Source organism: Bombus affinis, chromosome 2 (assembly GCF_024516045.1).
Source record: "Bombus affinis isolate iyBomAffi1 chromosome 2, iyBomAffi1.2, whole genome shotgun sequence".
Classification (NCBI taxonomy): Eukaryota; Metazoa; Arthropoda; class Insecta; order Hymenoptera; family Apidae; genus Bombus; species Bombus affinis.
In genome coordinates this window covers 16,144,540-16,170,470 of record NC_066345.1, presented here as the reverse complement: position 1 = coordinate 16,170,470, position 25,931 = coordinate 16,144,540, and the positions used below count along the sequence as shown (strand labels likewise).

The following is a 25,931-nucleotide window of genomic DNA, read 5'->3' as shown; positions in this document are numbered from 1 at the left end:
CAATAAGGAAACATCGATATTATTTTTAAAAACGATGTTATACTGACGAAGCTCTCATCTCTCGAAAGCAAGACTTACGTTATTGTGGAACATGCAATTATTTTGCACTGTATACTTGTTAATACACATAGATATATAGTTTGTTCAATTTTTTATATACTTTAATGTATTTTACACCATTTGCTCCCTTTTCTATCTATCCTTCGTCGTTTTGCACGTTATTATATATATATATATACGTTCGGACATTCGTCAAATGATGTGTTAATTTATCCATCATTTCGGAACTACAATTAAATCAAATCCATACAAATTATATTCCATTGTAAGATTCATATTTAAATAAAAATAAAGATTTGATTTCATCGATAGAGATTAAAATTCATATTCTTAAGCTTTGATCCATTGTTGCACGTATTCAAGCGCGCCTTGAAGAATTCTCTTCTCCGTTACCCTTAATTGAATGGCTAACTTCTTAATTCGCGGCAACGTGGTCTCGAGCAATTGTAGATCTTCCTATAAAAAGAGGAAAAAGAGGGAACGCGTTAAAACAGAAAGAATCGCAATTTTCATGCCGCCGCAGCGGTCGCCTCGTATTTCAAACTGGTGTCTTGTTTCACTTTCACCTTCAGAGTCGTCGGGTAATTAGCAATTAACAGCTGCAGCCTAGTAAGCAGAAATTTTTTGACATTCTCCTCGACGACAGTTTCCAGTGCGCAGTCCATGTGCTTCAAATCGTTAACGCGATCCGACTGGATCCAATGCGCCAGTTCCTCTTTACGCATACTGAATACTCTAAGAAACGCCAACAGCGTATCCGAGATCGGTTCTGTTCCTGGTTTCAATAGAAATTCCCCAACCGCTGGCAGATCTAACTTATTTAACAGTTCTACGCGTTCCTTATGGAGAGGATCAGCTTTGCTGATCCCAAGCCGTAATTTGAAGCCATCCTGCAAGAATAAAAAGATAAATATTATTTACTTAATCTCTTGAGCAAGAAATAAATGCAAACTGTTTCTTTCTCTGTGAGTAAATTATTTGCTTATTAGTCGGTGAAATTGTCTCTATTATATTTATTCATTATGTGTGGTAGAAATATTTTATGTTGTTATTTCTTGTAATATAATATTATTTTAATTGATATAATTACATTTGCTGTAGGCAAGACATGATAAATAAAGCCGTGAAAAGAAGCTAATACTTTGAGAAACCTAATAAATAATAAAGAAATAATTTAAAAAGGCTATTCGTTAAAAAATTTGCCAATTATAGCACGGGCATATAGGATTTGCAACATCGTAGAACGATGATAATTAAGGTAATTTTGAACGATAGTAGACACGTACCTGTTCGTTATCCATATAAACAAATCCCGAGTGTACAAAGAAATCGGAATTCGTTCTGGGCCCGTAGCTAATAAATATTTGCTCTGCTTTCTTGAAATCTCTCAAAGCGTAGCATTCGCAGCAGTTTAACGTCGCATTGAAATCCGTGGTGATCTGAAACGAAAACGGACAGAACATAGGAAACTGTCCATATCGCTGCTACGTATCTGACTGTTGTCTTATTTTTAACAAGATGCGTCTCAATCTCAAGATTACGAATAAATCGAACCGCTATGTACAATAGGATATCTGTAATTGTTCGGTCTTAATAAATAATTAATAAAACCATTTATGTTATCCGACAATATCCTCGTCCTCAGATTCGTCAATTTCTATTAATTAATATTTGAATTAATATTTGGATTAAGAGGAAAAATCGAATCCCTCAACGTGTAAACCTTTTTCCCATTTAAAAAAGATAAAACGATTACATTTTTTTATAGCACAAGAAAGTAATTAACAACGAAGAGGATATGGCACATGTTTAACAAGATATGAAATTATGTGTATATATATAATTTATGTACATGCATACATGCAAACGAAATAAGCATCTCTATGACGATAGTATAGGTTATGCTCGTATGTCACGCGTTGAATCACCTATTCGATAATCTACTGAAAATATTAATAATAACGAGTATGTCATATCTGGATACTTCCGTACGATAGTGTACACGTATAAAACACGAATAAATAAACTCACTTTGCTGTCCTCGTGATTGCACATGTCCCACATTGGGATCAAAGCGTGGATCATGAGTGAACCGTCCTTGCTGGGAATTATATTTTGCCTCGTCATTACCGTGGAAACTGCCCAGCTGTAACATTAATATAAATTGAAAGAATCGTAAAATGAAGATTTTCTGCTCGAATATTACGATTTTTCTATTTCATCGTCACGATATTCGTTAGAATTTTTCCCGTCGCGTAAATCTGCATTCGCTCGAAACGCAGAATTTCTAACGCGACAACCAATCGCGATAGTATTTTCTACTTGCTTCTGGATTAACTTAAAACATGCGCGAGTTGTTTCATCCTTGAACAGGATAGCGATAAAGGCTGTTTGAGCGTCGATGAACGTATTCCGTCGCTGTTTTTTTCTTTTCTTTTTGCTGTCGAACAGCGTATAATTCAAGTGGCCCACATAGCTGGAGTTTCTCGCGGCAAACCACGTGTTAAACGTTCTAACGAATACACACTCTACATTTCGATGCCGCGTGTGTATTTTTGTATCATCATACGCGCTCTGTACAATTTCGTCCTTCTAAATCTCCCATAGACGCGTCACCTGTTCGTGCCATTCTTCTGTCGAACTATCGACGGTATGTAAAAATATCTTGATAACTATCGTGACACCCTGTATATTCAGACATCGTATTAACCACGGAAGCGGTCCTGAGGCGCGTGCAACTTTCGCCTTCGTGAGAGGCACGCTAGGTGGCCAAGCCACGCACACGCAGCAGCTGTATCTGCTTTTCGGGCAAGAACTTGACCCACAATTCCGGAAATGGAAGTAAAAGAAGATTCATCGCCATCGTTCTCGTCGTCGTCGTCGCCGTCGTCGTCGTCGTGGTTCCCTCGACTTTCTCTCTCGCTGGGGAAACGCTGGCTGCGAATCCGCTCAAATAAAAATACCGTTTACAGGGAGAAATATCGAACACCTTGTATGGAAGTACTGAATCCGAGACAAAGCCTCGTAAAATGGCAACGAAAGCGGGGAAAGAAAATTAAGGAGAGAGAGAGAAAGAGAGAGAAGAAGAATAGATACGGACATTTAGTCACTTTCTAAGACGAGATACACGCGTTTACGCGAAACGTAAATTCGCCGGTTTAGATGTTTTTATGGATCCTCGAAGCGACCACTTCGTTTCTAGATCAATTTCTATCGTTACATCGAACTGACGGGAGAAAAATGAATTTTACTTTTACTGTTTTCTCTTTTAGAAACGAGGCGAAGAGTCGAAGAATGCTTGGCAAATGAACGATACTTGGAGATAAAACTTGGTGGTAAAAGAGCGAGAATAGAAGGTGGAATAAAAGCGCGCAGGAAGGCGGAAAATGTTGGAGGGGGAGAGGATGTAAACGGAAGTGACCTTGGGAATCGTCGGACATTGAGACATGGCGTATACATAGAAAAATGATTGGGAGGGGCGTACCAAAGGACAGAACGTAGAATCGAAGTAGAGATAGGTAGAAAGTAACGGGAGAAATGAAGCGGCAAAGAAGATGTGTATCTTATAATATATTCTAGATGATCGCTTAAAATGGACGACTCTACAAATGCATCTCAAGTGTTTTAAGAAACATTTCATTTCAGTAACTTTAATTTTGTATACACAGAATAGATCACGAAATTGTAATGTGTAGAGTAGCCTTAAGTTTTGTGCGGCAAGTATGTTTATATAAAAATATGTAAAAAAAGTTTACGTAAAGCTAAGCAGGGGAGAACATTTTGCGCGGAAGAACAAGTTAAATGGCACTGTAAGCTATTACTTTGCCTGCTACTAGGTTTTTGTCATAAATACAACTATCTAATTAATTAACCCGAAAAAGGCAAATCAAGATTCTCCTTCTTCTTCGAAACGTTCACGTAAAAAGGTATTACGACACAAAAAAAATTGATAATTGTAAAAAAGGATCGATATTTCGTTATAATATTTATTCGAGTGCTTTGTTCTATTAAAAAATTTGGCACGCGTACAGAGATATCAGAGTGGAATATCGAAAAGATGAATATTTCCTACGATGTTTCAAGTTTTTATAGCTACACACATGCTATTTTCTCTCTTTTTTTTTTTCTTTATTGGATTTTTCTCTTTTCGTTCGACGATGTTCACGCCAACGCGATCGTACAGATGGCTTTCTCGTTTAGTCTTGTCTAGGTGGCCACAGTTGGACAAAAGTGGGCATTTTACGGGACAAATGAAAGCTCCGATCGCGTTGTCGAGATCGTTCTGCTTGTCGCGTGGCTATTAGATTACTTCCTCTTACATAAAAGGAGGAAATCTGGCTCCAAAAGCGGATTTTACGATCAACAAATATGGTACGGATATATGGTGGCTGGCAAAGAGAAGTTTCTGCTCAAGATGTAATTTCATTCGTCATTGTGCGAAGAAACAAAAATATTTTTTTTACGATTTCTCTATCGTCTCGTCCCACTCGATCTCTCGCGTGTAGCCAATTCAATTTGCTAGTTTGTCTACGATGGATCAAGTACGCGACGGAACGTACGAAAGCAAAGCTACGAGAGAAAAGCTACGAAAGAAAAGCCAGGAGAAAGAGTACGAGAGAGAAAAAAAAAGAAAAGAAACGCTGATCCGATGAAAAAGAAACTCATCATTGTCGCGAGAGAATCAACGTTCTTCGTGGTAGTAGCTCTTTCATTTCCACTACTTTAGCAGCGAGCACAATAAATAATGCATCGCGAATAGGCCACCAACGTAAAAGAAGGGTAATGCGATTCAGCAAATCAGCTGGGAAACTGGAAGCGAGCAGACGCGTTTACGTGATAATAGAAAATTACATATCCTGTGGAAAAAGAACGGGAAAAGGGAACGAACGCTCGCTTCTCGTGCGTACCGTACCGAGCAGATAAACCGTATGAAAGTTCCAGCCTCGTGTGAAAGTGCGCGCGGCTCCTCTCTCGTTCTACGACTCCGGAGCACACTCTTACCAGCCACGACACATCGTCTTCTTCGTTCAAATTTATCAACGAGATATCGCGTTGATAATAAGTCGAGTTCGTTTCCGAGAATATCGAGTTTGAAAATTCGCCAAGTACACTTGGACTTGACTCGTACAGAACGAAACGGGAGTAAACAATGGACGGGAGGTTAAACTGCGTGTAAAAATAAGTAAAAAACGTGGGATTCAATTTTATCGTAAGATGCTTCGTCTGCGAGAAAAATACACTTGAAAATGCGTGCGTATACGCTGAGCCAGTTTTTAATTGAACACGTTCCAACACGTATAACGCGTCAAGTTCGATTAACTTCGACGAATTCGTGTTACGAGAACGATTATGCTCGAAGAAGATGTCTTGCAAACGAGAATGGGACAAAAGATAATGTCTGAAAATTTCTCGTGTCCTCAACCTCGCCGCTCGGAGTTTCCACTCCTTGTTTCAACGTATTTCCCACAACTTCGGTAGTAAATCTGTTTCTCCATCTCCAATTTGTTTCCTCGAGTCTTTTGGAAATTTCAGCACGTTGTCTCATTCCCATTGTCAGAGTTCGAACGTAGCACGCTGAATTATATAAATCTATTTTTTTTTCTTCCAATAACTCGACATATTAAAATCAGCGATTAAAAATATTACAATTATCGGAATTAACAACTGTTTCATAAATGTTAATTAATTTACATACTGAAAGAATTCGCTTTGAAATATTAATAAAAGAGATTTACTTCGCGGCAATTCGCTGTCTTTCATGTTTATTACTTATCAAATAAATCCAACTGGTTGAAGTATATCAAGCTGCACAGCCGTAATAGAGCTTGCGCAACTGTTAATGCCATCTACGATGGACGAGCAAGAAATTGACACTCTCTTCGGCGGGAATGCTCGTCGTGCATCGTACTATTTTATGAGTACAAGTCTTCTCCGAGAATATAAAACCGCGATAAATAACGTACCATAAAGATGAAATCGATACACCAAACTTGATATTTGCATTTCTCTACGTAACGTTAGATAATAGATGAACGTTAGACTGGTATTACCATCTACATGGAAATCTCACGTTATTTGAAAAATTACGACTTAAACGTTTACGAAAAATATATACGCGAGCAACGCTATAAATCAGGCGCGTAAAAATGTTCGAGTGAAAAATGAAAACAGATTCTGAGAGAGGGATAGATCGTACTTTGATTTTCGAATCTTCCATAAGGTAAATAAATTACAAAATATAATACAGAACGAATATCGAAGTTACAATGTAATTACGTCGAATTGTTATACGACGATTGATTCTTTCTAACGATCCATAATTCACGAATTATTAATTAACACTTCACCGACCGCTAGCGGTTCAACGGCATACGCATGTCTGACCGGCAGTTCAGGCGCAGATTCTCCCTGGCGTCGGCTCTGTGTCGGTTTAGACTCTCCAATACCATTCTTTTCGTTCATCGCGAACGATAAGTTTTTCAAATTGGTATAAAACTGTAGGAGCTTACAAGGCAACGCAACTGACGCAATCGAACAAAGTACTTTAGTATTAAACAACAAATTACTGTTCAAATAATGAGAAAGATTGTCGGCGAGAAAAAGCCGATTAATAGGCTATTGGTCGGTAAACGTCGGCAACGGAAAACCGATTATCGGCTATCAGTCGGTAAAGTGTTAAGTATGAAATAAATATGTTTAATTTCGGCGAAATTGGGTTGAAATTTTAACGCGTTATAAATATCAGGATAGATACGATAGATTGCATTATCGGTAATCAACGAGAAGAAATTTTTCTGAAACAAGCTCTAGAAGGATTAGAAAAAGAGAAAAGATTGAGGAGAAAAATAATTCAAAATAGAAGTGATCAAAATAGAAGTGATAAAATAGGATATAAACATTCTAATGGAACAACGCTATATGCAAACACGTTATTCGATGATACAGTTGGTTTTCATTAAGCAACGGAAATATTCACATGCATAAGATGCTAATTAAGAGCGACATTGCGTAAAACAATCGTGACATCACTAAAAGAGACAAAAAAATTATTCAACGAATAAATTGATTTCAACCGATTTCAACGAATGTTCTTTTGTCGTTTGTTATTCTAAGTTTGCTTGATCGTATCGTAGCTGAACTTCAAACAACTTTAACACTAAGACAATTACAAAGTACAGCTTGATTATAGAAATTAACTTGTAACTGTAGGTAAGTGATACGAAACGAACAATCAGTCAACGAAGAATAACGAACGAACAGCCTCCTCTCCATCTTTCTCTCCCCTTTTTTCGATGAAGAATATTCTTCTCTCGAATCTATCTTGCAAAATTCGCATTCAACTAAACAGCAAAGTTTTACATGATCTAATAACATCTGGATACGAACATGTTCTAAATACTCGTCTAAATAAACGAACTACCTAGTTAGTGTAACTCGTAAGTACAAATTCTACAACGTTACCTACCGCGTAGTTTTGTATCCTCTGGTCCAAAGCAAATTCGTGGGACAAAAGAAATGTATTTATTAAATCAATGGTTACGCTCGAACGATTACACCTACATACAGCTATTTGTCGACTGAATCTTCAATTTTGCGTGTGTTCATTGTGGCACGAATAAATGGAATGAATGAGTTGGTCCAGCGAACGATAAGTTTAAAGTAAGTACGAACGATGTAGAACGTCTGCGAACATCGAAACAGGTAGACGAATAAAGAAGATTGTTTTTAGCGTTGTCAAGATGGCGCGCGTTCTATTGGCTTGGCAACTAAGTGATTGCGGATTTTGTCAATACCACCTAGTGACAAAATCCACAATCACTTAGTTGTCAACCCAATACTCGCATGTGAAATGTACGAATTTAGGCAGAGAATTTCCATTAGCGAATAAAAAAGTTTCTAACGTAACATTCGAATACTTTCGTCAGCCTGCGTAGTAGAACTACAAAATATATTCTTCCTATTAGGCTATGATGTACCAGGGGAAATAGGTGCAAGATACGTCGAATAGGTTAAGTGGAAGTCGAGGTCTGTGCGAAGTTTGCTTTTGGCTTTAATTCTACTTTATCGAGATTATAAGGACACACGAAGATAAATCTTGCACCGAGAACAGTATACGAGATGAGATAAGGTATTGCGACAATACATAAATAGGTAAATAAATAAATAATCTTTCGCTCTTGGAAACACTACAAAAACGCAGAACACCTGCGATCTTTGCTCTGAATAATAACTGCAAATTAAATTAAATTGTATTTGGTGCAAGGACTATCGCTATTTTTCTAAGCTCGTAGTTCTAATTTCTGAACAACGTTCTAGAAATTATTCGATTATACAAATTAGATGATTCAGCCTGTACGCGACGACCAATGAACGAAGAAGCGTCGCATCGGTTAATTAAAAAGGAAAACGCGACAAAAGCGTAGCTAACGAGCGCGATGAAAGAGAGTGGCGACGACGAAGACGACGAGGACGACAACGACGACGATGATGCTGAGAACAAAAGGAAACGAGAATAAAAGACGAGTCACTGGTAGTTTCGCAATATCGTTGCTCGACTAGGATAGATAGAGATCGGGAGACGAGCTGAGCAGCGTGGCTTCTTGCAGTTCTTGCACATCGTGGGGATGGATGCACAGTCCACTGCACGTGGGAAGGTCGTGCTATGAATCGAAGATCGTGAGATCTTCGCGGAGCGCACTTTCTATTAGAATTCACTCGACGGAGGTTTACCTCCGTATTGCACCGCGATCGCGAAATTGTCGCTATTTACGCTAGCTATTTGTAATTCGTACATACAGCTTTATTTTCCAATGAAACGTTTCTCCGTTCTCAGATTCTACGATTTATCTTTCCAATGAATCCGGCGATTTTTAGTCGTACAAAATATACTACGAAATGTAATTTGATAATGAGCTTAATTAATTAGTTGATAAATTCTATATAATAAATACTTGTCGATATACATTACGTACATTTTATAATATTTAATCTGTACTTTCGTAAAATATATTTTCGTAAGCAGATGCACAGACGGGCAATAGCAACTGAAACAGCAAGACTGCTCGGATATTCGAACAGTATTATGAGTTTTTGTTTTCACATTTTATAGATCGTCGAAGCATTATTAGACTTATACTTGGTATATAATATTCGAAAACACTGATACGTACGGATAGTGCGATAAAAGGCATGTAAATGGATATAGACGACCCTCTTGTAACAGATTAAAGCGTAAATAAATTATTATCATATTCTACGATCTTTGATTTCGAAGTATCAGTGAAAAAATTCGCGAACCAGCAACGATTGCAAATAAATAGCAGCAAAACTTTGTACAATATTCTTTTTTACTTTCACTGGTAATTTATTCCTCTGCGGTTGCAACAAATTGGGAACGTCGCGCAGAAATCCGACTGTTCGTTTCAGTTGCCGCATTATCTATTATTATATTTAACATCTATACAATATGGTAGCGCGACGTTTAATTATGAAACAAATTATCCTCTGCAAACAGAAGTAATGAATTTTTCCTGCCGAGCAAGATCCTACCAACAATAATGGAAATCTATTTAATTGCCGTATAATGGCGAATCAACAGAGAAGATACAGTACGCTCGTTATTCGACGTTTCGCCTGTTCAATTACCATGAAATATACTGTACCACTTAATTACTGAAAAATAAAGCCCGACGTACGTGCCTATTGCTTCATCTCCGTATCTCACCGATTCATTGTTCGATCTAGGAACATGAAAATCAACTTTTAACATGCTTAATGCACGGCTTCTTAACACGGAAATTTTGTAAACAACGATCGTTGCACAACCGTCGCATAATTAACCCATACGAATTAATGAAATCGTTAATTGCATTTTCGTATTCCATAACGTACTGAGACGTGAGAAAGATTCTTCTTTATTATCTCCGCGTGTACGAACGTATACCTCGTATCTGATTAAATCGCAATCTTTTGGACGAAATACGAAAACTTGCATGGGATCGCGCCAAATTATTCGTCGTATCTATCAGATGGATTATTATCAACGACCGTTGTTCACGCGTGAACGCCACGTATCGCAGATACTTCGGAGAATTTCATAGCCGGTATTTTTATTTCGAATTGAGCGATAAGCTACGTCCGGAGAGGCGGCAAGAAACGACAGGGGGATGATTTACGTCCAGGCGTTGCTGGACGAAGATCCATTAGCCGCGAACGCAAGAAGAATCGTTCGACCAATTAGGAATGACGCAAGCGATAATTCGTAGAAAATTAGAAGAAACCAAAGAAACTTAAAAAAAGGGAAAGTGAATACCACAAACGCTGTGTCGACACGGAGACAGCGTGTTATGATTTTTAAGAAAACACAGCGACTGGAAGCTTCGAAATCTGGATGAAATTTGAGAATATTTGTCGGAAGCGATGGCAACGCGAGAAGTTTACATTTTTCTAATTTAGTTCCCTGTTCGATTATAGTTTCGTATCCGAAACGCTTCGCGCAATCCTCTTCCGCGTGAATAGCGCAGAAAAAGGCGCCGACGACTCTTCTCGATGCAACGAGTCTTCCGGAACTCGCGGTTGAGTCTATCGAAGCGTGTCTCGTAGATCGGTCGGAATTAGCTTTGCCATTAAAAGAGGCGGAAAAAGTCGCAGCTGAAGATCTTTGGAACAAAATTCGGATACCTTCGTCCTTCGTGACGCTTCGAGGACTGTACGCATTGACAAGCGTATAAGCTGAACTGCCGCGTATTTTTGGAACGATTAAAAAGATTCAAAAGGTCGGTTGGAAAGTTCATTCCGATTTATATGTTGCACAACCCTTCTCCATCTTTCGCGTAAGTCGAATACTTGGTCCTTGCAGAACCTCGCGGGTTTTTCGGCGAGAAACTTTTCAATATGATTTTTTGTGTCGATCAAAGAGTTAAAAATTGGAAGGAACAGTTAGAAAATAGATGTATGTACATGTATATTGTACGAGCGAGGAATGAAAGAGAGGAAGACAAAAGGAAAACGCCACGAGACGAACGCATCGCGTATCTGTTGAATATAATGAACGAATGTGCAATAAAACAAATTCATTCCTGTTTGAGATGTATTGGGTTGTCCGAAAAGTATCTCTCTTTTATAGACACGTCTTTTACGACGATACATCTGTCTACAAAAACGTGAAACCTAATCTGTCGAACGTTGTGATCTTTATTTTGATAGAACGAAATGGATCATACGTAATTCGATAAAATAATATAAAACGAAGAATGTTGTGCATCCATTACTTCCTTATAAAACGAAAGAAACTTTTCGGACGACCTAATACAAGAGAATAGAGCGCTGTTCGTTGATATTTCAAGTTATTGTGTTATATATAAAATAGTTATTCTGTTCTAATAAATTTTGTACTTAATAAAACGTTATATATTGGGTTGGCAACTAAGTGATTGCGGATTGTGTCAATACCACTTAATGACAAAACCCGCAATCACTTAGTTGCCAACCCAATAGTATTACTTTAACAGAAACTTTCTGAGCGGCGTTCCACGAGTGAAATATTTTATTAAAAATCAACGAGCGTATTTAAAGGTGCTAACGTTTTTCAGCGTGATACGCTTGAAAATAATTTGCCCGATGGAGAGGTACCGAGCAGAATTTATCATTTCGTGAAATTCCTCAAAATTCGGAAGGAACTTACCGACCGACCCATATAATATCTAACATATCGACAACAGTTTCGTACTATTCGAGTAACACAAAAACACATTCACAACGTTTCGTTTACAGCACTCGTTGCGTCTTTTACTGTTTTATTTGACAGTAGTTGACATTTCTATGGGATACCGCACGAAGGACGTAAGACGTCGAGTTCGCAAAGTGTTAAAACGTAATTTTACTCAAGAAAATAATTCCTGCCATTGTTTACCATTTTTCATTCCACTAGCGGACCACTTTTTTCGCCAGTTTGCACGCGTATACTCGTGTCCAATCGCTAATCTCTCTCGATGACAGACGCATGTCCTGAACGCGACTCGCCGTCGCGACGATTCGTTTCCTTCCTTGAACCGTTTGCGCCCATCTTAGCGCTGTCCTTTCGCTAACAGCAGCTTCTCTCCGCATACGCTGCGAACGCGTTTTGTCGCTACATTTGCAACTTTGTAACTTCTAAGTAGAAGTTTATTAAGTAAAATGACTGATTATTAAGTAAAGTGGAAGAGAACAGGAATTTTTCGCTTCTCGCGACGCCTGTTCAGCGTCGTGTAGATAGAGAAGAAGCAGCGTGTGCGAGGATGAAGAAACCGAAACCGAAACCGAAACCGAAACGCATTAGTCGATCGCCGCGGCAAATTCGATTCCTTGTTATTACGAAGGAATGAACCGCAGCTACTTTTTCCACACACCTAACGCTTCTTGCGTTGCTTGGTACGCGGGGAAGGGACGAGTTGTTGCCTCCGGTAACGTGGGTCAGCGATCGTCGCGATGAAATTCATCATCGTCGTGGCCGATCGCTGGTCGGGGAACAGGAGAGCGTCCCCGGCGAGCGTTTTAGTAGAAGACTGCTCTCGAGTTTCACCGACTTACTTAGGACCGAGCACGGAGAAAACCGGCGTCAGTCCGCGAGAACGATTTGCCGAGCGTGGAGGAGCGTGCCGCTTCGAAAGTAACGAAACGCTCGGATCCGACCGCAGAATAGAAGGAAAACGAAAGAGGAGGAGGATACGCAAAACGAGACTAAATCCACCTAAAAGTGATTTTGACAACGTGCGCGAGATACCGTGTACCGTTGCACGGAAACGTTTGACGAAGATTCGTGAGGAGTCCGTTAACGCATGTGGATTCAGGTCGAAACGAGCGAAATCGCGGGCAAAAATATACGAAGAAGAGAGAAACATATTCTCAGATACGATAACCACTCGAACGAAGACTAATCGCTGAAAGATCTGGCACTCGTGTGATTTTGCGTCGAAACGATCAATATCCTGGTAAAAATAGGTGAAAAAGGAAGGGACAGATTTTCAGACAATACTTTATTCGTTTGTTCGTCAATGTGGTCTACTTTAGAACGAGCAAAACTGTGGTAAAAATACGTCGAAGAAAGAGAGAGAGAGAGAGAGAGAGAAGCGTATTTCCAAATATCGTATTTCACATTAGAAGAAGCAAGATCGTGATAAAACGAAAGGACAAAGAGGTAAACACACTTGCAAATGCACAGTCCTCGACCAAAGATTCAAACTCGTAGGAAACTCCGACTACTCGCGACTACTGTATGAGCCGCGTTAAAACAACGAAAATCGTGGCGAGGAGAAAGAAACGTATTTCCAAGTGGAATAGAAAGTTGGTGGAACGTTTGGACGACAGGCTGCGAGGCTGCGTTCCGTCGTTTCTCATTCAACGTTTCAAAATAACGTCCGAAGATAAGGTTCGAAGAGAAAGATCGGAGAATCTGTAGAGGGAGACGAAGACTCGCGAGAACAAAAGCGAATTAACCGCGACGGGAGAAACCGCGAGCCGGTAATTAGAAGCGTGGCAGGACTTCCCAGCGATTCTGCATGAACCCTGAGGATATATTCGGCCTGTGCAACAGGAAGAACGCGATTTTCGTTTTCCTGTGTATAGCGGCGATTTTCGTGCACCTGTTTGCGGAGGAGGAGGAGGCGGCGAAAACGGAGGAGCCGAGCGGCCACGATATCGTGGACGAGCTAAGAGAGAACTGGTGCTTCAACGACCAGGAGCTGTCCGTGTTTCGATCGCACTGCAACGATGTGGAAAACATTCTATCTGCTCTTGTTGATGCTTTTCACGTTCGATTTCCCTCGCGATAGGCTAGCCGGAGCCGAGCGCGTTCGAACGAACGCCGAGCTCGTAACCCGAGACGATGATCAGAGCCATCGGGTAAGAAACGAAAGAGAAATTTCAGTTACATACGCTGCCGACGGTTGGCAAATGTTTTTCGGTTCGGGTTCGTGTCTAACGCGCGTTGATGCGTTCGGTGATTGCATTTTTCCTATTGCCCTGTTGTATATATCGTATCCTAAGGGATTATGATTTCCTACAAGATACATAGAATGCGATCGAGTAACGCGTACGACCAATAATTACTTATTACGAAGGAAACGAAGAGAACATATGGAATAAAACTTATTCGTTCGAGGTTTAGTTTTTCGAGAAAACGCGGATTTTGCAGATTTACTCGAAACGCACGAACTTGGCTCTAGTTACCAACTAGACGCACTAGTAGATGAGTAGATGAGATGACTTAGGACAACCAGAAGAAGATTGTCCTAAGGGCGAAAATAGGTGAAAAAGGTGGAATAGGATGTTTCCGTTTCAACCAGTTAGCTGTTTCCGACGAGTATACTCGTCACGAAGGAACGGTAATATTTTCTGCTACGACGAGCTCCGTCGGTAATAAAATTAAAAGATAAGACATCCAACGTTTGAACAGCCACGCGTACTCCGTGTTTGACGAGTATATCCGTCGTCGCTTACTTGTATATCTATATGCATTTTGAGAACACGCTTTTCAAAGAGGTCACAACAGCTGACAGGTTAAGATTTTGTTCGAAGATGATAGAGTTTGTTCGTGTCTAGTCTAATGATCGATCTAGCACACGCATGCGATAAATTTTCAAATTTATTTTTCTCGGAAACGAAGCGCACTTGCGAACAGACTGCATTCTACGTTTCCCACTATTTTTCACACGTAGAACGATGTTCTACCGTTTCTCAATTATATTTATGTAAAATACATATAAATATCGAAAAATTATAAACGTACACGTACGTGCCAACGTCCATACGAATAAAATTCTATTTACGAAAAATTACCTATTAATATATGCAACGTTCTTTACAAGGCACAACGCGTGGCACACTTGCGCAGAAGCCTATCGTTGTTAACGTTATTCATCTCTGTACTATGATGAAATAAATACGATAATAAAATTACCCTGGTAGTGGGAAACCTTTAATAGCCGCTATATGTATTTTACACGAATCCATTACATCGCTAATTAGTATTGTGAAATAGTTTTGTCGAAATTTCGAATCTTCTCATTTACGTACAAACTCGACGTCATATTTCTACTCACGCGCAATCAACGACATCAAGCGTTACATATTTCTCTGTCACGGTATATAAGAACTATTAGAAGGAAGTAACAAATGTAAAAGCAATATTTGCCACTTGTTTTCATCAAAAGTTCTTGCTCGTGTTTCTCAATGAAAGCAATACTCTTAGGTTGAGTAATTGCTATACACAATTTTAGCTACCGTTCGAGAAGATGGTCAAATATCTGCATAGGGATGATTCGGTCCAACTATCTCGAACGACCCTCTAAAATTTGTTTAATTTCTCTTTCATCGTTGTACGCTCGTCTCCGCGCGTAAGCCTAATCGAACAAAATAATTGATCTAGCAGTTCGCTCGGTAGTTGTTTCGTTTTCTCACAATCATTGTACAGAGCTTTGGCAATCTTTTAACGAGTTCGTGAAATTTCTAGCTTTCCGATAGGCTGCAAACATTCTAAGGATTCTAAGAATTCTCGTTCAAAAATTCTGATAATTATTCCGTTATTTGCGTACTGGCCTTCTCGTTTATTTTTATCCTAATATAATCCTCAGATGCTTTTGACATCAAGGAGTCTTTCTCGAATCGGAAATGTTCGAATAATCGGCTCTTTCAACGCGACGTGACCGATTGATCGAGTCCGAATCTGTCAAATTTCGTACCGTTTGGCAGCGCTTTCGTACGAATAGAAGAATTCGAGACGAAAGTGGAACGTGAAACCTGATAGGAGAACGCCTCGTTGGAAGATAAGGCTGCGTACGAATACTCGCAATAAACAGTGTTATTTTGTTCCGCAGTGGTACAAGACACGTCGTTAAATATTCGCCACGCGTCAACATCGAGTTTGTTTGCGAAAGCATCGAACGCTAGTATCCAACAATTTTCGCAAAATGGCCTCAACGACAATCTCGAAACGTTCTATTAATTAATTAATTAATATAATAAATATATATAATATATATATATATTAATTTATTAATATTTATTTATTATTTTATTTAATTCGAACCTACTAATTTGTTTCGTAATTCGGTAAAAAGAAGGAAAGAGAGGAGCAGATGAAGAGAAAGAAGCTGCGATCGATTCGTCGTGATCCACTGAACGTTCGCGTAACTGACAATCTTTCCAATCGTTTTCATTGTGTTAATCTCGTTCCAAAAATGCAACCACCGATGATGCTAATTTTACGGACACTTGTTTCCGCTTTCCTCTTTCCCATCGGATCGTTAAATAGAAACAACGATAGCCATGTGTCGGCCGAATATATTTCTCGCTGTGCCAGAGAATTTTAGTAATCGGTTTATGTGTGTCACGAGAGGAGACAGGTTGAAAATCGCCGCTGATCGCGTACGTATTCCAATTTCGTGTCATCCGACAAGGCGTTACGGCAACGAACTTAGATAACAACCAAAGAAATCGTAAGGCAGTGTGTTAACGACGAGACCCGCAACGAGTTTCTCGTCGTTTCCTTGACGGTATCCGACGGTGGCAAATGTCAAAACGCACGTCGAGGCCGGTAAAACAAGAAAAGGAAGAAAAAAGAAAGAGAACTGGCCGCGCACAGTAGCACACGAACAACCAGAGAAAGAGAAAGCTGGCACCGCGCACGGAAACTTCGAAACTTTGCAAACACTTTATTTATTTATTTACTTTTCGCATATTACGCGCGTTTAAACAATCTTCGAACATTCGTTGTATTTTCTCAATTAGCTCTTCGTTGACTGATACCTCTTTCGAAAAACCTTTCGTAACCGAATATCCTAATACCTCGACGTTCTATTCTCCGAATATTCTGTCGTCCAAACAGAACGTTTGCCAGTAACGGATGCTTTTTCCTGTTACAATTGCTATGATTCGGGGATCGTAGCAGCTGTGACCCAAATAGAAAAAAATATTGCTGTATGAGAATTATTAAATTAGTTTAACCGATTTTGGATACAATGGAATAGCACTTATAAACGAGCAAAGTATTTTTGCTTACCGATAAGTGTCATCGATGAGATTTTTTTTTTTTTGTTACCGATAACCATTATAAATGCGAGAATTTTTGGTCGCCGATAACCACTATATGTATGTGAGAGAATCACTTTTGATTGTCGGTAACCATTATCCATGAAAATTTTCTTGGTCACCGATATTGGCCATTATTCGTTCCGTCACGAATAACGGTTATTGTTGAGAAAGACAAAAAAATACGTCACAAATAATGGTTATGACCACGAACAATTCCGTCGCGAACAATGGTCATCGCTGACGGGAAAAATTTCTCTCGAGGAATTATCCTTAAATATGAAGTTATCGACAATCAAGAAAGATTCTCTCTTCGATAACGGTTATCGGTAACTGGTAAGAATATTATGATCACTTACAATGGCTATTCGTAGATAGTACTAGAATACTCGAAGATCGATACCTGTTGATCGTTCAATTTTTTTAAAAATTTCTTCAAAACTTAGTGGCCATTACTGTTTTCTGTTGAAACAAAAATTAAAACTAAGAAAATTAAACCTTTTTATCAATGACTTTCTTCGTAAAAATTTCACAAATAACTGTTGTCTCGCATATATCGAGAGACATAAACATCAAATGAAAATAACGAGTACGTAGATAGCTTTCACGTCGAAAATTTATGCAGTCTAGCAGCTGAAAAAATATGCGGTCTTTAGATGCTAAAACGAACTAACAATTTCCTTGGCCTCTATTCAAAGAATGAAATTTAATAGCAAAAAAGTAGCTATCCCCTATTACCGCAATGCTATTTTACTTTTATTTATTGTTATTAGTTCACATACGAGAGGCTCAGCTGTATACTTGTTTCATTCGTTTATGAATGCGCAACGTTACGCTGTCTCGTAGATCTGAGAAGAAAGATCAAAGAGGAAAAAGGAGGAGAAATCGCAAAGCGATCGTCATCAGCGAATTAATTAATTGCTGCGATCAAACTGAGCGATGAAACTTTCACGATCGATTTGATAGAAGCTAAGCTAGATCGAAACGTCGTCGAGACGCGTTAGAGATAGATACTTCGCTTTTGCTCGTGGATAGTCGAGGTCGAAAAGCGTGCGACGGAAAGAATATATCGCGAACAAGGTAACGGAAATCTCTGTTCCACTTTTTATCCTTTTTAATGTTATTTAATAGGAGCGATAAAGTCAAGTCTGAAAGTAACGAGATTCACGCGACGCAGAAGGACGATGCACGTTGTAAACGTTACGACGTTAGGAGTAAAAATCCACGCGAAATAATGGTCAGTGTCGTTCCTCGAGCGCGAGAGCAGAATTTGCTTGTTTGCAAACCGAGAGAAAACCAGCGAACCGTTTCTACATCGAACGGCAACGTAATGTTCTAAAATTTGTTGTTCCCCTTCTAGAATGACTTAATTTTTCTACGACTCCTACAACCGAATTTCATTGATTTTCTCTTTACGAGAAGAAGATATTACGGTTGATCGATTCTTTTTCTCATTCTGGAAAAATCGAAACTGAGAATTATTAAGGTGTTCCAAAGAGTTGTTGCGTTCTTTTTAAATATATCACATTGTACTACTTTTTGGAACGAATAGAGCTGATGCGCGCGTATTTCGTTTCGTCGATCAGTTGCATTCTATCGTTCGTTTGGGAGGAAATAGAGGGAAATGGAAAATTCGTGTACTTTTGCGTCGCTATTCGAAGCAGAGTTTCAGGGTCATAGTTGTAACGCGGTTGGCTCAGGGTCGATCAAGGTCGTAGGTAAAGAGAAAGCGGTTGCATATCTTCGGTCGATACGAAGACGTTCGAATTGTTGGCCTCCATCTCGCAAAAGTCTCGCAATTCTCCTCATCTACCACGTTTTATCTCGCGTTTCAAATTACAGCGCGTGAGCGAAGCCTTGCCGAAATATTGCGTTTCAATCTCATTCTCGTTTTAACGAACGGACATTTCTCGTATCTGGAGAAAATCTTAACGCATAAAATAGAAATTACGTGAAATTACTACGCGTGCCAATCGGCTGTTCTTTCGTTTTGTTTGTGTAAAGGCTTAAGAAACTTTCTAGCGATAAAAAGATTCCCGATAAATTTTTGATAATAGAAAAAGGCGAAATGACTAGAAAATGACGTAGAAAGAGCAGGAAAGTTAAGCGTGAAATTACTAACCTGAATTTCCTAAATTTTGAGAAACGAATTTATCTCGGCCATTTCTTACGCTACTTTGCTTCTTTACCTTATCGACCTTAATTGAGCGATTAGTGAATATGGCTATCGGATTCTCTGCAAAAATGATTTAGATATAAAAATAATTATTTAATTATCGCACCTATCCATATTCACAAGTCTGCACTTCCGTTTAACCTTCAGCTGGTACTGTTGAGTTAGGCTCGTTAACAGTTATCGTTGGGTCACAGGTGACTATACTTTGTCTAACATAATCACCATCGATTGCTTGTATCGAGTAGAATACGGAATAAAACTAAACTTAAATCCAGATATGCGGATATATATTTTCATGAATACAAATAAAGTAATAGAATCTGAATAGTCGAGAAAATCGTCATCGTCTATCGTACTTTTGTATGTTTGTGTATTATATACATATGCGTACATTTATTAGATATTTCGTATATTTTTGCATATCATGCGCGTTCTGCAGATTTCCCCATAATGTGCATTGCATACGTGCATATAATAAAAAAGTAACGTCCGCAGTTTAGCGCTCACCCATGACCTAACGATATCGATCGAGATCGAGTCGTTCGTTCGAGTACTTTTAGCAAACAAATAAGACTGGTCGCAAAATCTTTAGCGAGAAACTGAACCGAGAAGATCGCTCTTATCGACAGAGGCATTGTTTCACGTGTCTCTCAAGCTTTAGAAATTTACCGACAATAGGAAAATACGATTGGATAAAAAATGAATCCGGAGAACGTAGCAGAGTTAAACATACGGTGTAGCTACTCGTAAAATTTGACTGTGTAGAGGCTGGAACAGCCAAACGACGAAAAAAGTATTAACTTTCAGTTTAAAATGCCAGTTAAAATTCAGAATAAAATTCAGTTTTGTATATAAGAATGCATTTTCTTTCTTTTTTTAAGTTTCGCTGGTGGAAGAAGCGCTCAAAGAGCCTGTTATTTCAGACTCTCGCGAACTCAAATAATTCACTGAAGCGTTTATCAACGTTCGATTATTTTTAGAAGGAAACTCGAGGCCGACCGGAAGCCAGGGACGAAAACTCGGGAGCCGAGCTGGTGGGCAAGTGGCGGAACAACGGCGAGGCCTTGGAGCCGAAATGGCGAGACGGTGACACGGTTCCGTTGCTTCCGTTTTCCCAATTTTCCCGCTTCTCCCGCGACAAAATCGACAACAGCGAAGAGGAAGACGACTACGATCGTCGTACAGCGAAATATCGTCAGAACAACAGGCGAGGGACTTTTCTTCGTTTCAGGAACAGCCCTCGTTTACCGTACAGCGACTACGAAGACCGTGAACTAACGGAAAGCAAGCGCGAATACCGTGAACGAGAAGAGATCTTACCACGGAAGAGAAATCGACCATGGACTGGCGAAAACGTGGCTACGTTCAAGGAAACGAGGAAGGAAGACCTAGACAGAGACTTGGAAGAAGACAAGGAGATAACATCGGCGAGATATCGAGAGATATTTCAAGCACGACCGAACGACTACGAGCACGAATTCAACGACGAAGAGTATCTAAAGCCTCGACCGAGGAAAAGGAGGCCACCGCAAAACTACGAATTCGCTTTGGTCGAAAACGAAATGTTGCACGAACGGAGAACAGCAAACAATTCTGAAGCTTGGTCGAGAGTAAACGGTGAAGAAAATGCCGCGGAAGTAGCTAGCAAGGGCGTTGCTCTCGCACGGAACGCCATGGAATTGAAGTCGCTATTGAAGATGCAACAAGAGGAAGGTCTGAGCTTGTCCGAGATTCTGCAGCAGAGGAATCTGACTCTCGATGATCTGTTGAAGGGCAAAGCTGACGTGATCAACGCTCTGAAGATGAGAGACGTCGACGAAAGCGAGGACTACGAGGAGTCTGCGAAGATGACGACCAACTCATTCGTCAAACTTTCCACCACCAGGAAACCGCAATGGACGCTCCCTACGGAACCTGTAAAAACGAAGAATTCTCAGAAGGACGAAGAACTGGTAATCTCTATGATTCCGATGACCGTAGAATCGTCAAAGAATCGGACAAACGCGAGAGCATCCTCGGACAAAATAAACAACGGCGAAACGTATTCGGAAGTAGGAAATGCAACGGCTGGAAAATCGTTTCTCGCTAATGTCGATCCGCCGCGAGTTAAGATTACGACATCGATGCCGTTGCCGGTTGCAACGAATTCCATGGAGCTCTTGCAAGCCGACGATGCCACCGTGAAATCATCGGGCAGTGGTGAAACCAGAGCCGAGAGTTTAGACGAGGACGAAATCATGGAATTCTCTGATTTCACCGATTACAAGAAAGGACGGAGCGGCGTGTCTCCCGTCTGGCTGATGATGAAAGACGAGAATGTCAGCGGCCCTACCGAACTGGAAACTTCCAAGAGTCACCTCGAGGATAAAGGATCCACGTTGAGCATCGAGAAAATACTCAGCCCTACGGAACGTTCAAAATTGACGAACAATTTGTCCATGAGTACTAAAAACCAAGAGCAACTTCTTGGTGATTCGACTAATATTAATAGAAGCGGAATAACCAATGATGAAGACCAACGCGAGGCCATGGATCATTTTGAAGAGGACTATAGCGCTTCTTCGGAGAAGGAATACCAAAGTGACACGCCAGTGATATACTATGACCTGGAACAGAGCACTCAGATTAGTAATTTCACTGATGAGAACGATAGGACCATAATGCAGGAATTAGAGTCTGCGTTGAATGCAATGTCTCGTGATATCAATTCCACGTTAGAGAATTCACGTCAAAGTTTTTCAAAGAATCCACCCACGAAGAAGGATGATAATAATAGTCTGAAAAACCATCAGGATAGAAATGCAACAGAGAAGAAGAGTTACGATGATATCGTGTCGGAAGTGGAGCCAGAAGCCCGGGCCGAGATCTTTGAATTGTTTGCTTCTGGGTCAGCAGGAAAGAGACTGGAGCGTCTTCTTAAATCGAGAAACATGAGTTTGGAGGAACTGATTGCGTTGAGACAGAGAGGATCTAGCAAGGTCCATTTGGCTCAAGTGTCGCGAATCAGAGCTCACAAATCTAACGATGAATATCGAATAAAAGATACGGATAATTTGAAAGCAACAAATTCTTTGTCGCCTAAAGTGGACCTCCACGAAGGAAGAGCGATCATAAATCATGACAACTACGATAGAGAAGTCGGTAATTATTTGTCAGGGTCGACTGAAAATTCAAAAAGCATCGAGTCATTGTCAAATTCAATGGATCTCGTTCATCCTGAAGAGATCACAACCGAACGATCGATATCTAATCTAGAACCAAAGACTAACAGCGAAGATGCAAAGCTTGTTGATACTTCAAAAATGAACAACGAGAACGAAGACAAGGGGAGGCATCGTACAGTGCAGATCGTTGATCTGTTGACAACCTTCGATTCTTTCCCATTTATGAAGGATATTCAGCGAGAGTTTTCCGGTAATGAAGACAAAAGAAAGTTGCTCGTACAGGAGAGCGACGTTGGCGTGATGTTCATCAACAACGACGCGGAGACGATACGCGTCAACGATACTTCAAACATCGTTGAATCTGGCTTCGTTAAGGAGATTGTAAAGCAGGAACCAAGTTCTATCAACGTTCAAACCGTGTACAGCAAAACTAGCAACATTCTCGGTGAAGATGAGAACAAAAGCGAGAAAGGAAAGACTCTTTCGAAGGTGAAACCGAGCATAATAGCTAGTGGCGCGATTCTTGGTGTAACTCTTGTAGTTTTCCTAGCGATATTTATCGTGTGTAGGATTCGGCAGAAACAGAAATATAGGTACAGCAACACGTTTTCTAGAGCGGTGTTTCAGGGTCCAGTAATGGCAGCCAGGAAACTATCAAATTCGAGCAGCTTAAGTACCGTGATGGTCAATGTGGTCGCCACGTCAACGGCGAGAAGGCCAGAGAAAAGCGAAAACCAAGAACCTACTGGAGAGATGGATTCCAAGAGTGACATTGATAATGATTCGTTAGATGCTAACGACAGCTGGGAGACCATACCTGATTATATGAAATAAATTGACCTAAATGTATTTGTAATAGTCTTTAGAAAAATACAGAAAAAGAAAAAAATAATAACAGTATTCTCACATTTATGTTAAGTTAAAGCATACATATATATTAAAAATCAGATGTATACTTTAAATTTAGATACTCAATATGAAAAGCACAAACTGCTGCACAGGATTAAGCATTAGTGTAATATTTTGTAATGTAATGTTTCTTATCTGATTTGTACACTGATTTTGTAGATGTCGGCGATTGTACATACGATTGTATAGAGCTTTTGATAATTATCCCAATAACCGATAAAATCTAACACAACATAAAAGATATAAGTTCGCGTAACTTTATACTGCATAAGATCTTATTTTGGAACTTCTTTTAATATCGGAAAACGTAGTAAATTTCTAGTATTGTAAGCTTATCCTTCAAACTTACGTATTTAAAGAGTAAAACATATTTATTTATATAAACAACTCATAGGCGAAATAAATTACATTTTATATAAAATACGAAAATATTAAAATTGTTGTTTTATTACTTACCAGTATTTTTCATAAGTAAAAACATCCCTGAGTATAGCAGATACAGCATTATTGTTCTTTTGAAATAACTTATTAAAGTAGGCATACTGTCTTGCAATATTTCTGCATTGTTTCAAAGCGGCCTCTGCAACAAAAGTTATATTGAAACTTAGTAAAGTCGAATTTCAATAGAAAATGAAAGGATTGATACAATAAGGACACTACTTTGTTTTCAGTAATTTAAGTAAAGTAACAAAACCAACTTCAAATTAATTACAATAAAATCAGTTTTTCGAACTTTCTACTATAAATTCATAGTCAACTAATACTATTTGTACTAACAAACATTTACACTTTTGAATATAATATCTTTCTTTCTCTTCCGATACAAAATAGAATTTAATATTATTATTTATTTTTTGTTAGAGCTACCATCTTGTTGTTGTATATTCTTCAATTAGCAAAAAGTTAAAAATTACAAAATTAAAATAGTAAAAGAAGTCAAAATAGATACGTTTTTAATAAATTTCATCGACATTTACCTAATGTAGGGCTGCCTTTAAGTTCATTCATATCTGCAGCAGTCATGTATAGCACGGTTGTATAAGTAGTAGGAAGAATATCCAAATAAGGTTTCCATTTCGAATATTCTTTGTGTTTTTCAATGAGTAGGGCAATCGCAAGTGCTACTTGCGGCATAAGTTGTAGTAGAGGATCGTTTTGAAGAGCGACCAGCTCTGGAGCTGCATTATGAATACTGAAAATAAGTTCCCTAGGTATCCTTAAGATCAACTCGTTCTCAAGAAAATTACGTTCCGCTTTTAAGCCAAGATCGTATCCGGGAAATTCAGCCACGCTTGCTCCGTATACGTTCGCGCCATTCTGCTTGAGCCAATTTATGAATCGTCCAATCCCCTGGGACCGTTTCGGCGACTCCGTCTTCATTTCCTCCAACTGTTTAACCTTCTCCAAAACCGTTGATATCTCCACGTAATTGTTCCATAGTTGCGTTTCACATACTGAATTAAAGCACACTATTTCAAAAAAGATAAGAATTACTCTTTGTAATAGACTGAATGCATTATCAAAAAATTATTACACGTGAGAGACTCTTTCAATCTCTAAACGAGAGGTTAAACGGGATAAATATTTCATGAATCTTAGATTCTCGACGATATAAAATTCATAAAATAATTGTACATTTAATATTAAAATGTATTCGTTTATTTTTATAGTGATAATATGAATATTTAATGCGACTATCTAATAATTTTTCAACCGTATTACGCGAAGGGGCAAAAAAATGATAAAATTGTAGGAAGAATAATTTGATATGTAAAAATAAGTTCATGAAAATCGTACTCACGAATAAATAGTCTTTGGCACAAGGCATTTATCACGTTTCTGTTCTCTAATTTCGTTAATTGCCTTTGATATAAAACGAGTTCTTCACTTGTGAATGATCCATCAGAGTTTCTTCTGTCCATGTTTGTACTATTTCACGGCACTTTCGTGACTTCTCCTCGCATTTAGATGCATTATAATGTGTAACGCGCGCCTACGACTGGCAAGAATAAACACTTTTCGTCGAAACGAAAATAGAACATTCGACGCTCTGCCTCCTCCGACTCGGGCGACATAACCTCAAAGCTGCAGAAAAGAGCTACTTTCGTTCTGTGTATACCACGAACTCCACTGCACTTTATTGATTTCAATTTCTGTCAGAGGTCACCTACTTTCGCAATTACGCCAAACTCCTTGTCTCAATCACATTTGAACACTCTTTCCTATTTTCCCTCCAAGATATATGCCCATGCAATTTTCCTGAACAAATTTAATATATGTTCAGTAGCAAAATTAACTTTATCGTTGCATTTATATAACAAAAAGTGACTATTCAATATAATAATTATATTATTTATATTGACATTTACGCGATATGATATATCCTCTTAAACACGCATATATTTACATTCCGAAAGTACACATATGCGTATACTTATATATAAATTCAAGTATCTTCCTCATTTTTTGTACGTTTCCCCCAAAATTACTTAATAAAATAGAGTGAAATAGTACACAAAGCATAAATAACACAAGTTTCGTTTTAGTATACGATTTGT

The 25,931-nt window shown here is 39.0% G+C and overlaps 2 protein-coding genes and 1 long non-coding RNA gene across 5 annotated transcripts; 2 read left to right on the top strand and 1 right to left on the bottom strand.

The window, feature by feature from the left end:
- Positions 1-134: 134 nt before the first annotated feature.
- Positions 135-25,818, bottom strand: LOC126926045 (actin-histidine N-methyltransferase). The gene is made up of 7 exons (XM_050742173.1): positions 25,175-25,818; positions 24,351-24,842; positions 23,830-23,953; positions 2,092-2,206; positions 1,347-1,499; positions 627-950; positions 135-516 (listed from the first exon to the last, which is right to left on the bottom strand). The coding sequence occupies exons 1-7, from the start codon at positions 25,293-25,295 to the stop codon at positions 391-393; spliced, it is 1,455 nt and encodes a 484-aa protein (XP_050598130.1). The 5' UTR covers positions 25,296-25,818; the 3' UTR covers positions 135-390.
- On the top strand, positions 7,229-9,319 carry LOC126926251 (uncharacterized). Of its 2 annotated transcripts, none has more exons than XR_007714453.1 (2): positions 7,229-7,719; positions 8,025-9,319. It is a non-coding gene; the product is annotated as an uncharacterized LOC126926251 (long non-coding RNA). The 2 variants fall into 2 exon arrangements; XR_007714447.1 differs by lacking the exon at positions 7,229-7,719 and adding an exon at positions 7,834-7,961.
- LOC126925928 (uncharacterized) lies at positions 12,520-23,810 on the top strand. Of its 2 annotated transcripts, none has more exons than XM_050741943.1 (2): positions 12,520-13,938; positions 20,281-23,810. In XM_050741943.1, exons 1-2 carry the CDS (start codon positions 13,807-13,809, stop codon positions 23,296-23,298), a joined length of 3,150 nt encoding a protein of 1,049 aa, XP_050597900.1. In that variant the 5' UTR covers positions 12,520-13,806; the 3' UTR covers positions 23,299-23,810. The 2 variants fall into 2 exon arrangements, with proteins under 2 accessions (XP_050597900.1, XP_050597906.1); XM_050741949.1 differs by lacking the exon at positions 12,520-13,938 and adding an exon at positions 16,115-16,461.
- Positions 25,819-25,931: the final 113 nt, after the last annotated feature.